Below are 16,604 nucleotides of genomic sequence, written 5' to 3'. Positions count from 1 at the left end.
TTAACTTATTGAAATTTAAAAGAATCAGATTGAATTCTTGAACAATTAGACCTGCACAAATAAATGAATAAGAACAAGCTTCATCTTTGATGGAAAATTAAAATATATTAATTGTTAATTACTTCAACATGAGCTACACAATAATAAACTACCAAAATAAGCATTCTTCATACTAACATTACAACTCTTATTGGGTTAAAAAAAGTATCAAAATATTAGACCTCATTTTCCATCTACAACAACATCAACAATCCATCATCAACCTCTAATCACTTCTCTAATTGTTACAATAACAAACAAAATATAGAACCCAACAACCATCCTCGACCACATTGCATTTGTCATCTTCCTATGTTCTTCATATTCTCTAATTCTTCTAAGCAGTCCTAAAATCACATGCTGAATATGATTTGGCATTGGTGGATCATGAAATTGCACTCACCAAGCATCTGAAACCAATAAAAACACACATATTAAACGAAATAAAAAAAAAGAGCAAACATAATGTAGTTTTCACATATCCTAAATTTTCTACAGCCACAAAATCTTCTACCAAGATTCACCTCAGTCCAAGACACCTTCAACACTGTTGTTTGATGACAATAGCAATTGGGAACGATATAATCAGCTGGGATTTCCATCATTCTTCAAGCATGTACATAGAGAATCAATTTCGCATTAAGCGGGAGAGAAAGATCGCAGAATGGGATTTTTAAGCTCAAACCCTAATTTAACATGTTGAAAAACGAGGGAGAAAGCAGTTGTAAAAAGAGAGGGAATAAATTTATCCCAACAATGCCGTTTCGTCCAAGTCATTATTCTTTATCTACATTAGCATACTTTCATTTCATTCATGCCCTGCTCTGAGATTAAACATACACGCGCGCTACTAGAGTGAAAAAGGTGTTTATTTGGTGCATAATTTTAAATATCAAGTGCATGACCTTACAAAGTTGAGGGTGTCTTAGGTTATTTGTTAAAATTCAAGGGGCAATTTATAAAAAAAAAATATTTACTATATTTTCCCTTACCATACTTTACTATACCTTATTTTATTGATCATTCTCTCCCTGCGTCCAAACAAAGAGTAAAAGCATAGGAGACTGGGATTCAAATGATTTTTGAACTAAACCAAACCATGAACCGAACCAGCTCGAAACCTAAAAAGCTTCTATGAATCAAACCGAAGTAATCTCAGCCGTTAGATCAGGAAAGTAATCTCAGCCGACTAAACAATCAAAACCTAACACTTTTATTTCCTCCGTCTCTCCGATCCCACATCCAAGCCAGCGCAACCACCACAGCCATCATCTCCGGCTGTATTCCGGTCAAGGATCAGCGATCGGTTTCCCTTCCCTCCCAGCCCCGATTCCAGCTGAACTCCTCTGTCCTTCCACTCGATCCAGCTCTTTATTTTTCTCCTTGATCGGGCGAATTTCCTTCTGCCGCTGTTCACACCATTTTGCTGCCGATCAACGGCCAAGAAGTGTAACGCAGGCCACCTTCCTACCATTCTTGGTCTCCACACCATCACCGGTTCTGTTCTTTCTGTCTTTTGGCCTTTCCATCATGCGATTCGAGGGAGAAGTGAAGACAGCCGCTGTTCGGCCAAACCTTCCCATTTTCTAGCGACTCCCTACAATCAGGTAACTTAATATCAACCTTAAACACTTTAAATTGAGTTTCTTTGTTTATATATGCTTTTGATTAAAGATTTGAAACATTCTGATATTAAGGAATGGAAACTTTAGGAATTTGGCAAAAAATGAAAAAAATTGTAATAGTTTGTGAAACTGAGTTTGGATTAGATTTCCCGTTAAATTTGGGGAGCAATGACAGAAATTTCAAGAATTGTTGTGGATGGAGTTTTCCGGCAACCGCAGGCAGCGGCCTGCCGATTGCCGGAGGTGGTTTCCGGTGACCTGAAAATATTTGCAGTCAGAAAATTGTATTTTACGTGTGGATTTTGAATATATAATTCGTTTTCCGAATCGAACCATTTGATACCCTAATTACATAGCCGTGCAAATAGATAAGTAAGTTTTAAAGTCGGAAGCTGGCAGAAATAGATATTTTAATGGTCATCTTCAGTGTTAAGGGTATGGAACATAATGTTTAAGAAAAAGTTTAAAGGCCTAGGGATAACCAATCCTTTTGAGAAATTGGAAAATAATAATTTAAGAAATTAAATTGAAACTTTAACTATAAGATTTAAATACTCACTCATTAACTATAGCTTAACAGTTAAATGAGTAGTGAATGAATGTAAATATATTTTCTTATCGGGAATTGGTCGTTGAGTTAACTGTGAAGCCTCAAATTTATGAACTAGAGACATAGAAATACTTGTAACCCCAAATTGTTGAAGCACAGTACAAGAACTAAAACAGTTGAGAAGTATAGTTATTTAATCTTCTATTAAATGGATTGAAATGTTAATTTTGATTTAGTAATGAAAGTGTGTTGATATGGTTTGGATGTGGTGATGTGATATGCTAATGGTGGATGGGGTAATGTGACTAGTTTGCCCGATGTGTGGCTATATGATTGTGAATATTGTATGAGCCTTTTCTTATATAGATGGAGGCCCAAAATATAGAGATGCTGCCGGAATTTTGCTACCTTGAGTAGAAATAGAATTAAATAATTTCTAATAAATAGATATAGATCATTAAGTTGAATAGGTTGGGTTACTTAGGCCCAGGGTAAATTCAAGTAGTAAAAGAATTATAATTGCTCATTTAGTCTTTCCTCGGGAATAATTTAGTTACATTTGGGAAATGTCTTAACTGATGTCAAGAGCTTGGGAAGAGAAATCAAATGGGATAGGAGCCTTATCAGGTGAGTGGAGTATTTGATTTTCTGGTAGGATTATTAAAAGAAAAGGAGAGAGGAAATGAAGTAAAAGTTACATTTGTTGGTTTTGAATTCAGTGATTTTTTAATTGAAGTATTTGCTACCCAAAGAAAAATGAAAAGTTGCTTTGTTTTGGGTACAAGTCTTTGGATTTTCTCTGATCAATGATCGTCTGTTTTATGGTTTTCTTTTTTTTAATTATTATTTTTTTTACAGTTGCTTTTAACTTGCTGCGATGGTCCTAACTACTAATTGTATCTAAGCTTTTATTTACCATCCCATGGCCTAAAACCAACTGATCTAGCGGTTCGTCAAATTGAACTGGATTGGACTCTATATTCACCAAATCTAAAACCCTACTGAACTCAAAATACCCATACACTTTTTTTTGCTTCCAATCTCAACAATGCTTTCTCGTCTCCTCCCTAAACCCTCCCATTTCCGTCTCTTTTACAATCTTTCTTCAAAATCCCATTTCTATCCCCCCTCACCTCAGAACTCCAATTTGAATCTCCTTCTCAGATCATTTTCCACAAATAATAGTAACAACAATAATAATAACAGCAGCAAAGGCCAATCGACCTCTAACATATGGAAACTTTCTCCAGAAAGTGATGAAAATTTCAACTCATTTTTCACTGAAGGTTCCGCCAACGACCTTGTTGGAATTACTGATTCTCCTCCCGCTGAGGAAGATTCATGGTTGAAGGAGAATGACAGCAATGATGACCAAGATATATTTGAGGCAGATGATAAGGAGTATGGGAAGAGGAATGGCGGTGATGGTAACAATGAGTGGCTAACATCGGAGGGGTACGAGGTGTGGAATTTAGATGAAAAGGAAGAGGAGAAAGATAATGTGTTCGATATTGGAGAGATTGTATCGCATGCTAGTGAAACTGGGAGTGAAACTCTTGTGCATGTGAAGAGTGGGGACAGTGAAGAGCAGAAAATGCTCGAGAAAGAGGAGGAGGAGCTCACTGCTGTTCTTAAAGGTAACATTTTCTATTATTTTGTTTTAGTCGCAATTTGATTTATTTAAACAACTATATGCTCTGTATTATATCGAAAATGCAAAAAGAATTCATCATTGTTGATTCATTCTTTGATCTGTCTAGTAGCAATTTTTTTTCTATGAAGGTTGTATTGGTCCAACATGTCTCGTTGCAGGTCCAAATCATGCATTTGGTGACCTAATTGCAGCATCCGGAATCACAGATGCTATGCTGGACAGTCTGATTGCCCTGAAGGATTTTGAAGGGGTTGAGGGTTTGCCTCCTCTAAGTGAAATAGAGGACATGCGTTATGGAAAGAGCACAAGAAAATCTACAAGGGCAGAAATAGAGCGTCAGAAGCAGGAGGAAGTAGCAAAAGCTAGAGTAAGACAAGTAGATGAGAAAGGAAGAGCTTATGGAACAGGAAGAAGGAAGTGTAGCGTGGCTCGTGTTTGGGTTCAGCCAGGCAGTGGAAAATTCTCAGTTAATGATAAAGAATTTGATGTCTATTTTCCAATGCTTGATCATCGTGCTGCCCTGTTGCGACCCTTTTCTGAGACAAAGACTTTGGGTCTCTGGGATGTCAATTGTACGGTTAAAGGAGGTGGTGTTTCAGGTAAGATTGAGCATTTATAGTTGCACTTGTATCATTAATTTTGTTGTCCTTAATGTCCCTGTTAACCTTTCGCACCTACGGTTTTAGGAGAGGTTTATACCTTATAATTTGTAGTTTCAACTTATTCTTGAAGATCACATGGAGTCAGAATGCAATCCCCTTGATTCCAACTTCCTACTTTTTGCCAACTTTTATGGATTCCTTTAGAAATACTAATTATTCTGGTTGGATTATTGTTCAATGTTTGTTGAGAACCTTTCTCATGGATAATATTGTTTGGTGTTTCTTCAAAACATGAAAGTTTTTTTGAATAAAATTGTTACTGGTTTGAGTTGTTCCTGCACATGGAAATATTCATTTTCTTCTGCACATGCGCCATAGATTACAATTCTTTTTCAAACTTAATTAGTAAATTTAGAACTTTGTGATGGTGCTAGAAGTTTTAAGCAGATAGCATTCTTTCCTTCCATCGATCACATGGTTGCAAGGAGGAACTTGTTGGTCTTTGAAGAAGTCAAGATGGGTTCATGTTATTGTTTAAAATCACCTACAAGTGATGATAATGTGGTTTACTACAATCTCAGTTTCCTTTATGTTCTGCTTATAATATTTTTTTTACTTTATTAGGTTTAATATGCTAGTTTTAAAGACTTTGCCACTTTGCTACTCTAAGATTGTCTATTCAACTTGGCAAGCCTGCTTGGACTAGCTAGGGTAGATTTTTTACAATGCAGGGAGGCTCTTGGTTCTCCGATTATATCAGCTTTATTGTTTTGCTTTAGCAATGTATTTAAAAGAACTATTGTATTCTTTTTGGCCATTAATATCAGCATTACTGAACTATCTCTCATGCAAAATTATAATCTAATATTTGAAATTTCTTTTGAGCTATGCTTGATCGCATTTACCCATTTTTTACTATTTTTAGATGATATTGGTACAATTCAATTTTTTCATGGTGATAGGTCAAGTTGGAGCTATCCAGCTGGGGATCAGCAGGGCCTTACAAAGTTGGGAACCAGATTTACGTCCTCCCCTAAGAAATGGTACAACCCTAACAAAAATCTTTTTTTAATTGCATTTCATGCATATCACCCCTTACTATATTGTTACAGATTTAGCAAAAAATTCCACTTAATTTTTCTTGGTTGAAGTGAGTAATGTATATGTAAATGTAGCTTTTGAGTTGTGGATGATGGTAACTCTCTCATTCTGATTGTAAGCTTGGCTGGCATTAAATTAGTGGTTTGCTTGTAATGGGTATTTCTGTTTGAATTAACTTATGGCACTGTATATTCATTATGTGTGCATTTATGTCTTTATCAGCTGGTTTCTTGACGCGGGATCCACGTGTGGTTGAAAGAAAAAAACCAGGAAAGGCAAAAGCAAGAAAGAGCTTTCAATGGGTTAAACGTTGATCGATTATCAGAAGATTGCTGTTATAGACAACCATTTTTGTATCGAAATCTGATATTCACATTACTACTCGGTAGCACGGAGATTTGTTAGCTTGCCTCAAATTTCTTTTGTAACTTAGCTCGCAGCCATATTTACACCATGTTTTGTTTGGAAGAGCCTGTGAAATTTCTGTTATTTTACCCCAATTCTCTATTTCCCCATGCTTTTCCAACATGTTAACCTGTCTTGGGCAATAAAAGGAGGATTAAGGACAATCTTTACTTTTGCTAAGAGATCAACAACTCAAGTTGTTAACACTCTTGCTGGAGTAATTGATTTGTGTTTTTCTGTAAAGATTTCCTATGTTTCATTTGAAGAGAAAAAAATTAGCTAAAATATTTCCTGATTAGTGGAATTTTTCAATTCTTCCTATTTCATTTCATTGAATCTCTCTAAATATAGCAATAGTAATGTAGTAGAGGCAAGAATATTCAACGAAAAGAAAAGGTTAGTGTATTAATTTTTCTTGACTTTTGTATTACACGCATCCAAGAAACATTAATAACACGAATCTGAGCTCCAAGCAACTCCCATCCTTTACTGATTAACTCTGCATGGGCACATACTGAAAAGATCTACAATGGTAACAGAATTTGGACAAGTTCCAGATCATAGTATGCTTCAAAAACATTTAGGTTATGTTAAGCAAGTCATGAAGAAATACAATATACCAATATTGGTTGGGATTGGAATTGTTAGGACTCCATTCCCCTTGATAAAAAATCTTTGAGTTCGAGCCTTAGTATGAAAATTGCCCCCTGCACGGACCTTGCAGTAATGTAATATAGCCGAAAACATGTCTAATATAACTTCATTTATTCATGATATGAAATCCCCATGATCATAGAATTCTAAGAAATTAGGTGATGAGTGAGAATATTTTATATGCATCATGTATCTCCTAGCATTTTGAATGCAGAGAGACCATAGAGTTATTGACATGAATATTCCAGAATAGATGGCATGCTTTCGACACACTTTCAATACTAAAATACCCAACAATAACTAACTGACGTCTAGATAATCTTATCCCAGAGAGGTACAGTATTAAACAAAATCTAAGCCTTCTCCAATTGATCAATTCAAGTAGAACAGGAAGATCTCTGGGATTTTTTTAACATTCCCTGATATTTCTGGAAGGGAAAATGATAAACTTAAACTCAAAGACATTGATAACGAAATAAGATGGTCCCATTTTGATCATATACCGCACTCTAGAAGTCATCACCATCATAACCAAGATCATCCTCAACCCTTTCTGCTGCCTCTTCAGCAATATGGTCTTCCAGCGCATCAACGCCCTCCGCTATTGCGAGTCCACCTAATACCCCTGCTACCGCACCCACAGCCAATCCCGTTCCCATTCCACCAAACTTGCTTTTCTTTTCCCCCTCCGCATAAACGGGCTGCTGCGAACTACCGTAATTGTATCCGTAACCGTAACTTGGCCCTGGTTGCGGTGGCGCGTTGTACCCACCGTACGGATATCCACTGGGCGGGGCTGCTGTGTAGTATGGATTTGGTGGTGGTGGTGCGGCGGAGTATGGAGTTCCATAAGCATAATCTCTGGACGCTGATGGTGGTGGGACACCGTAAGGTGGAGCATAGGATGGATCAGGCGCGCGATAACGAGGCTGTCTGATCGTAACTGCAACATCAAGTTTACCTTGGGGCCTACCGGAGGGACGCTTCAGCTGGAGACTGCGAACGGTTCGTTCACCGAACCCAACATCATCGAGAACGTCGACGAGTTTCAGCCGAGCGGAGCCGATGAGGGGCTTGGTGTCTTCCTCACGGCCGGCGTGGACGATGTCGATGTAAAGGGTGTGATCTTCGATTGGACCGGGTGGCAAGGGAATAACAAGAGTCTGATCCCAAAAAGGATTCATGTCGCCTTCCTCGTCGACTCTGGTTGAGCATTTGTGTTCTGGATCAACCCAAACGACAGCGTACGGCCTGAGCCGACCGTTTCGCCAATTGACGTTCTTTAGGTCCTTGGCCGATGTGATTGTCACCTCCACCTCGTAACGGGAAGCCATTTGCAACGAATAGAAAAGAAAATTGAAGTGCTGCTGAAAGACTGAATTATGTGGTTCCTTCCGGAGATATGGCCGAGGCTATGTACATATATAGGTCGCAGAATTAATGGCCCTCCGGAGAATGTTCCTTCTAGATATACTTTCATTACCATATTGTCCTCACTTATTTTGGACATTTCAGGATGTAGACACATAACAAAGATCTTGTAGGAGGGCATTTTGGTCGAATTAATTTAGACAGAAGACTGACCTGGACGGAGCGTTATCACGGGTACAGAAAGCTTAGAGATTAAGCACTTCTCCTTTTAACCCATTTGAAAATTCGTGGTGGGGCCAGTTGTAACTATCAGTCAGTGACAGTCCACATGGTTGCGTTACGACAAAATAGTGTTACGCCGGCGCAGTTGGTTAACTCCGTTGAAAGAAAAAAATATTTTTTAAATTCAGCAAATCAAAATTTTTTTCTTTATAAGAATTATAGACAAAATATTATTTCCTATTCCCATGTGAATTTATTCTAAAAATAAATATTACTAAAATATTTTAGCAAACAACAAAATCAACATAATTAAGTTATTTTTCCATTTTCTGGTTTAGAGCATCTCGAAGGCTAATATTGACTATAGTTAATGTGTCATATGGAATAAACCACGTGAGCGGTTGGTTGACTGTCTATTTATAGACATTAAATTTTAAAAATCTATTGTCAATCCACCACTTACAATACAACACCAAGCCCCTCCAGATAGGAGTGTACTTCAAATGGTATAGAATTGAATAACCATCGTTCCAATTTCATTTCAAAATATTTTGAAATTGCATTGTATTCTATTTCAAATATTTTTTTAGAATTTAATATTTTATTTCATATCATTTTATTGAAATTCAGTGGTTCGAAATTCTATAACCATGAATGCAAATCTAACAATTATAACATTTTTTAAGATGTAAAATTTTAAATTTAATAAGAAATAATCACCGTTTTTTTATATATACAAAATAAAAAGATATAATTAAATTTTTTAGAATAATAAATTAATATCACTTATAATTAAAATTCAAAATATTTAATCTTACATGTTTGTAGATAGTAGGTATACTTCACCCTTAACATTTAATGATTCAATTCATATAATTAACAAATTAATAATTAGTAATAATATTATTATTAAAATCAACAAAAGTAATATATTAGGATATAGCAATATATATAGTCACCAATTCCATTAAAAAGTGCAAAATCCACAATATATATATATATATATATATATATATATATATATATATATATATATATATATATATATAAGAGTCTAAGCATATTAAAACATTTTTAACTCATATAATCTAATAAAAAGTAAGACATTATAACTAAAATCATAAATTTAAATCCAAGAAAGTATATATGAATATTCAAACACATAGTATATATTAATTACTAATTAGAGTTAGGATTAAAATATTCTATTAAGTTATAGAGTTTTAAAATCAAATAAAAGTTTTCTTAAAAAATACGAACAATTAAAGATATTTTATTCTAATCTTTAATTTAGTATTTTATTTTAAAATTTATAACTATAAACTAAATAAAATAATAAAATAAAAGTTGGGCAATATGAATTGGAATATGAATTTTTTTTTTATTCCATATTCTATATACTAATAAAAAATATATTTTATTTTAAATTTTATATTCCAAAATTCCATTCCATTCCATTCCAGTATTTGATTCCAAATTTCGATTTGGATTAAAATATTCTTATTCAAATTACTCTACTACCTACATAAGCTTCTAGGTACCTCTAGAAGCTTCTTTGTGCGCCAATGCCTTCCTCACTGACCTAAAAAGCCCGGCCTTAGCCAGATTAAGGAGGAATTGTTTACATCTTTTACGTCCTCTTTTAACTTTTTTTTTTTAGTCCATAATTTAATATATAGTCAATTATTAGAGAGTAATAAATACTTACATCCATTAAAAGGTCTTTTTTTTTTTTCGTTCATAATTTAATATACAACTAATTATTGCAGAGTAATAAATATTTAAAAAACTCTAAAAATCGAATGTAAATAATATCTGTTCATTTTTTTAATTAATCTCAATTTAACAATCCAAAATAAACATTAGAAATTATTTTTTAAAACATCTTTTCATTTTTCTAACAAAACAATTAAATAAAAACAATTTACATCAACGTCAATGATAATCTAAAATAGCGTGCCTACCTCAGACAGGAATATCTTAAAAGAGAACGGGTGATTTTCGCGATAAAGTCCACACGGCACACGGTGCGTACACGGTATGGGATAGAATTTATGATTTGCAGAAGGCCCAATCAAAATTATTCAATATTGCTAGTGCAGATTCCGATGCATGACGCATCCACCATTATGTAATATCCATTCTTCTTCAAACTTATAAGTCTAGCATGTCTAATGCCCCGTTGAACAACGGGTAGCATTAGCAATGCCTTTGTAGTAATATAATTTTTTTATCTTATAAATTAAATAATAGATGTCATATATATATAAATAATGTCCTAATGAACCATTGTCTATTATAGTTTTTTATCCTTCTCTTTTTCCATATTAATTTAGTCATAAGTGTATTACACGCTTTTTTATACTTTTTATATTCATGATTTAAATTTTTTTTATATAATCCTCTATTAATTTAAATTTTTTAACAAATAATCAATAAAATATAAATTTTAAATAGGAAATAATTACAATCAGTTTAATTAAAATAATTATTTTTATTATTTTAACCAATAAAATTAAAATCTTCAGAAATATTTTTATAAATCTATAAATTTAACTATGTTTCATCTTATTCCCATATTTATATGTATGATGTGCGTTGCACATTGACTATCTCATTATTCGTACTCGTTTAATTTTTTATGTCATTGCTCATTTTTATTTATTATTTATATTTATTTTTACTTTTTAATATTAAATATTGATTATATTTTTTAATCTTATATATTATTTAGATTTTTATAATGTTAAAATAAAATTCCATACAAAATTAATGTGAATATAACGGTTCATTAATAAAACAGCAGTATGTATATACACACACATTTCAATTTAATTTATATCCTCGTCTATCTAAAATTCATTATAAATATATATGTACAATTCTATAATATAACTTAACAAATATATTTCATTATATATATATATATATATATAGATATAGATTATAAATATATAATATTAAAATAAAATAATAATATAGAGATATGTATTGGGGTGGGCTTAGCCTTCTAAAGAAAGCTGAACAAATCAATGTTAATTGCCAACCCATGTACAGAGAAAGACTTTGGGCCTAAAATTATTCTAATGGACCATCAGAAAGCAAAGTCTAAGGCTGTTTAGCATTAGCAATTGAGACACAGAGCAATTGAGAGAGCAAAACTATATTGGAAGCACTGAGTAAAATATCAACATATAGAAGTAAAATTTTAAAACTTGTAGGTCCCTTATAAAGAACATCCAACTATCTGCTTTGCTACCTTGAAACCTTAACAACACAAAAAATCAGTAGATAATAAACCGTTGAAGCCGGTGGCAGAGGTAGGACCCTAGGGTAAGGGAGTGCGGTTATGTATAATATATATTTTTTTTAGTATGAGAAATTTAAAAATAAATTGAATTATATAATAAAAATATACTGTTTCCATTCATTCATAATTTTTTTAAAAAAAATTATATGATTTTTTAAAAAAAAATCACATTTGTGCTCTACATTATTTCATATTTTGAAATCGATAAATAATTAGTTCATTGTCAATGTTATTAAATACATTTCTTTCTATACAAATGATTAAACAACCATTCATCGAGGTATCTTATATTCAATTACACAACCGATTCTTCACAATTTTCATTGCAGAAAAATTTCTCTCTCTACAGTCTATATCACAACAAGTAAAACTAATGCTAACTTAATAAGTGAGTACACTAATGGATAAACAATATACCTCTCAGTTTCAATTGACTCTTGTCTCTTGGAAACATCAATTTAATTTTTTATATATTTAAAAAGGCACTCAAACTAATTTAACGGGATTCACAGATTATAAATATAATAATTTAAAGGGTTTATTCTGTAAATACATTAATAGTTGCATAGAAAAAATTTTCGCTCACCGGTTGAAACCAAGTAGAAGGATCCTGTTTCAAAGCCATACATCAACTTTTACAATTTACAAATGTGGTCTGGAAATTGTAGATTAACAAAACCCTCCAATTATGCTATCTAAACATCTTTTGTCAAGACTCTATAAATAAAAGCAATTTTAATGTCTGATTAATATTTTGCCCAACCATTACTAACACCAACAGAAAGAATAGAATGTACAATTGTATGTTTGACATTAGACTATGTATTTCATTATAACTAATCTCATGTTCCTAACTCAAACCTTGATAAACCAAGCTAGCCTTATACCATTTTAAAGTTCCATTTGATTTCTTTTTAACCATGAATATCCATTTGGAGCCAACAATATTTACATGCAGTGGTTTTGGAACTAAAATCCATGTTTGATTATCAAGTAATGCTTTATATGCTTAGCTCATTGCTTAATGCCACTCTAGATATTTAGAAGCCTGTTTGTAAGTGTAAGGTTTAGATAGAATGGTTGTCGCCACATGGGAATTAAAATTTTTTGATTTAAGAGAATCGGTTCTGGGTTTGGTTATCATATGATGTATATTGGTCGTGGCTTTGGCATTGGAAGTAGCTAAGGGAACCAAATCATATGCTAGATAGCTTTTTGGGACAATCGGATCATTATAATCAATTGAATTTAAATTTAAAGAAGCTCAAATTGTTTTGGATGTTGAAGTTGAATTTTAAATTTGTTAGTAGATGTAGCTCACCAACATGAATATCTAAATCTGTAGGTTTTTGAATTCAACGAAACTGATTTGATGGAGTTAAGGATTTAGAAGTAACAAAGGTATTTGAATGGAAAAAAGAGGACAAGTCAAGTTGAAATTGGAGAGGACTGTGAATAAAGAGGAATCATAATATGAACTATTTGGGAAGGAATAAAAGTCGTAGGACAGAAGGAATACTACATGCATGAAAAATTTAAAGACAAACTTCTAGCAAATTTATCAGTAGGATTTGAAAAGACATCATACGAAAGTTGGCAATTTACAAATTTTTGTGGATAAAGTAGAATATGGAAAAATATGTTCAAAAAATTGAACATGCCTGGAGATATGAACAGTGTCCATAAATGGATCAACAAATAAAACTATAAGGAGTAATATGTGGAGCTAAAGTATGAGAGTATCTCTAATGCTAATGTGGATTGTGGCTGATGTATCATATCGAATAGAAGGTGTGAACGATGATGTGACTGAATGTCTATTTATAAACGTTGAATTTTAAAAATCTCTCTCCAATTCACTACTTTCATGTCCTCTTCCATCCTCTTTTTTCTTTTCTTTTTCGGGCCCACAATTCAATATGTAATCAATGACTAAAGAGCAATAAATGTCACATTGTTTAACAGACCCTCTAGAAATAGATGTGATAAACAATGTCTATTTATTTTTTTGACACATCAGCTTGACATAGCATAGACATTAATATTGAAGAGTATTTTTTAAAATATCTTTTCATTTTTCTGATGTGCAATTAAATAAGAGTAATCCACATTAGCATTGAAGATGCTCTAAGAAGATTTGACTGTAAAATTCGGGTAAGATAGGCTACTAAGGCACGTAACTAGTCATATTGAGGCAATTTATGTGTTTAACATTTGATAAGATATAAAATTGAATAAAGTGGGAGCAAGTTAAATATTAAGAATAAGAACAACAATTTTTAACGCTTCTACCTAAAAAATAAATGGTAATTATGCTCGAAATAATAATATCTAAACCATGTTAATTAATGATAGTACAATTGCCTCTTAGTTGCACCATTCTATTAGGGTGTGTAAGGACATGAAAATTGAAGGTGAAAACTATATTCTTTACAAATTGATGCATTCGTTGATTATTCAACTCACCACCACCGTTGGCTTGTAAATCTTAATTTTTCAGGAAAGCTAGGCGCAAATAAAATTATAAAAATTGAACAAAAATAAGAATAAACTTCACTCTTTCTTTTTAATGGAAGACCTTTAGAAAATGAGAATGATCGTTTAAGAAAACCATATAGTACTTAAAAGTCCAAAAAGGACAAGACAAGAAAAGTTCTAACATTAGATATATTAAATCAGAAGAAGCAGAAACTTGTACCTGAGAATGAACAAAAAGCAATGTCTCCTGGATTATTGTAATTTGAAGGGAAAGACATATATGAAAGATCCTTAACATAAAAGGCATAGTCAGTAAACTCAATAGAGCAAGAATTACCTTGAGTAAAATTTTTAACAAAGAGAAGATTATGTGTTAAATAAGGAATAATCTAAATATTTTTCATCATTATGAGTGTGAAGACGAGAGTTACCAATATAAGAAACTACATGATTTGATCTATCTCTAAAAACAACTTTATCTTAACCAAAATTATGAAGTAACATACGTAAATTACTTGGTGATGGAGTTATATTAGAAGAGGAACTAGTATCTGACATCCATAACTATGGTGTAGATTCCTGCATATGATGAGCAGGAAAAGATTTTGACAAATTATCCTTAGAACCAAAAGAAGAAGAAGAAGAAGACAAAGTTTGTTACCCAATATAAGGACAATTTCGAGCTGTGTGCTCGAAATCAGAAACACAATTGACATTGAATTTAAGAATTTGAATTATAAAAAGAAAAGGAAAAGGAAGGACAAGGTCCAACTGGTATCCCACTGTTGTTCAAAGAAGATTGAGAAAATTGAGTATTAAAATAATTCGATCTTGAAAAGTAAGAATATAAAAACCACGATCACAACCTCTTGAATTATGAAAAGGAGATCAAAAGCGGGTAGGAAATGTTTCACAAATAGTAGAGATACAAAAATGCAATAAAAGCATGCTAGTAGCAATTAGAGGATTCTTATTGCAAGTCAAACACAATTCCTGAAGGTACAAGTCAAGTCCAACCTCAAGAAAGGTTGGAAGTGATTTTCGACTATTACTAACAAAAAGATTCTTAGACTCCTCGAGTAATCCCTCTAATAGTCTAATATCTGTAAAACTAAACTAGATTCTATAAGAGAATGACCGATCGAGGAAAGTGAATTAAAGAGTCTTGAGTTAGTTATATTAGGCATTAATATAGATAACTATAGAGGAGAGCATTTCGATTAACCAAGTTGGTCCTGACCAGTTTGGTTCGTTTTGACCTAAAACTCCTCATAGTAAATAATATGAAACTATTTTTAATTTTTAAATGAATCAGTTATTTTAGGCATATTTAGATACATATGAAATTGAATCGAAATCGAAAAATCAACATGTGACAAATTCCAAAACATATAATTGACCATCAAAATAGATCGGTTCAATTTTCAAGTTAGACCTAATTACTGGTCACTTGGCACATCTGGTTTGATAAAAGGTACAGAGAATATGAGTGGGGATGTGGACCGAATCCATGACAAAACCAAAGAATCAATTTGCTTATAAAGTTAAGCAGCATGATTGGGGGTAAATTTATTAGAAATTAATATTTTTATAGATACTCTAAGTTAGATAAAATAATGATTTGTCCTTTTTTTTTTTTTGTTATACCTGTTGTAATAGTCAAGGATTAGGGAGAAAAGATATGTAAATCTTTTATTTATGGAATTCAACATCTTAAAGTTGAAAAGTAGGTGAGGTTGGTGGTGATCAATTGTTTATTGTATTTTTTGTTTCCATATATGTACTGCATAAAGCTAATGAAAAAAAATTCCTCTCTGCAAGCTCTATTTTCTTTAGAGTGTTTTCTTTAAAATCACAACATTGTATGAGAGCCTATTGATCTTTAAGAGCTGTGTGTGTTTTTGAGAGAAACTAGTAAGGCTTAACCTAAAAAAAGAACCTTCAAATATTTGATTTGATCAATGGCTTCAAAAAATTTCTCCACTCCAATTCCTCGTACTTTTAATGGAGAAAACTATCCTATTTGGGCTGTTAAAATGAAGGTATGCCTTAGAGCTTTTGATCTATGGGAATTAGTAGAGATTGAAAAAGAGACCTCCTCCATTGAGAGAAAATCCTACTCTAGCTCAAGCTCATCAATATAGTGAGGAAAGAGCTAAAAAGTATAAAGCACTTGCTGCCATTCATTCATCTATATCAGATTCTATTTTCACAAGGATTATGAATTGTGAAACAACAAAGCAAGCCTAGGATCGGTTGCAGGAAGAGTTCCAAGGTAGTGATAATATAAATCAAATTCATGTGTTGAATCTGCTAAGAGAGTTTTGAAGTCCTAATAATGGAGTCTGAAATTCTTAAAGAGTATACAAACAAACTCATGAAAATTGTGAATCAAGTCAAGTTGCTTCGGGAAGAGCTACTTGCAAGAAGGATAGTTCAAAAGGTCTTAGTCAACCTTCTAGAAAGATTTGAAGGAAAAATCTCCTACTTGGAGGATTCAAAAGACCTCTTAAGTATGGGTCTATCAGAATTTATGAGTGCCTTATAAGCCATTGAGCAAAGAAGGGCAGTAACGGAAGAAGACTCATCTGAA

At 32.8% G+C, this 16,604-nt stretch overlaps 2 protein-coding genes across 4 annotated transcripts; one reads left to right on the top strand and one right to left on the bottom strand.

The window, feature by feature from the left end:
* Window positions 1-1,106: 1,106 nt before the first annotated feature.
* LOC105642934 (small ribosomal subunit protein uS9m) lies at window positions 1,107-6,274 on the top strand. Of its 3 annotated transcripts, none has more exons than XM_012227965.4 (5): window positions 1,107-1,646; window positions 3,073-3,851; window positions 3,997-4,467; window positions 5,433-5,513; window positions 5,794-6,274. In XM_012227965.4, the coding sequence occupies exons 2-5, from the start codon at window positions 3,263-3,265 to the stop codon at window positions 5,883-5,885; spliced, it is 1,233 nt and encodes a 410-aa protein (XP_012083355.2). In that variant the 5' UTR covers window positions 1,107-1,646; window positions 3,073-3,262; the 3' UTR covers window positions 5,886-6,274. The 3 variants fall into 3 exon arrangements, with proteins under 3 accessions (XP_012083355.2, XP_020537743.2, XP_012083433.2); XM_020682084.3 differs by having other exon boundaries at window positions 1,108-1,646; window positions 4,060-4,467; XM_012228043.4 differs by having other exon boundaries at window positions 1,115-1,646; window positions 4,027-4,467.
* Window positions 6,275-6,722: 448 nt separating this feature from the next.
* On the bottom strand, window positions 6,723-8,048 carry LOC105642842 (Calcium-dependent lipid-binding (CaLB domain) family protein). The gene has a single exon (XM_012227849.4). The coding sequence runs from the start codon at window positions 7,962-7,964 to the stop codon at window positions 7,140-7,142; it is 825 nt and encodes a 274-aa protein (XP_012083239.1). The 5' UTR covers window positions 7,965-8,048; the 3' UTR covers window positions 6,723-7,139.
* Between the last annotated feature and the right edge of the window lie 8,556 nt (window positions 8,049-16,604).

Source organism: Jatropha curcas, chromosome 4 (assembly GCF_041381405.1).
Source record: "Jatropha curcas cultivar XTBG-Jc1 chromosome 4, XTBG_Jcur_1.0, whole genome shotgun sequence".
Lineage (NCBI taxonomy): Eukaryota > Viridiplantae > Streptophyta > Magnoliopsida > Malpighiales > Euphorbiaceae > Jatropha > Jatropha curcas.
Note: the sequence above shows the minus strand (reverse complement) of the source record. Positions and strands in the feature narration are given on the sequence as shown.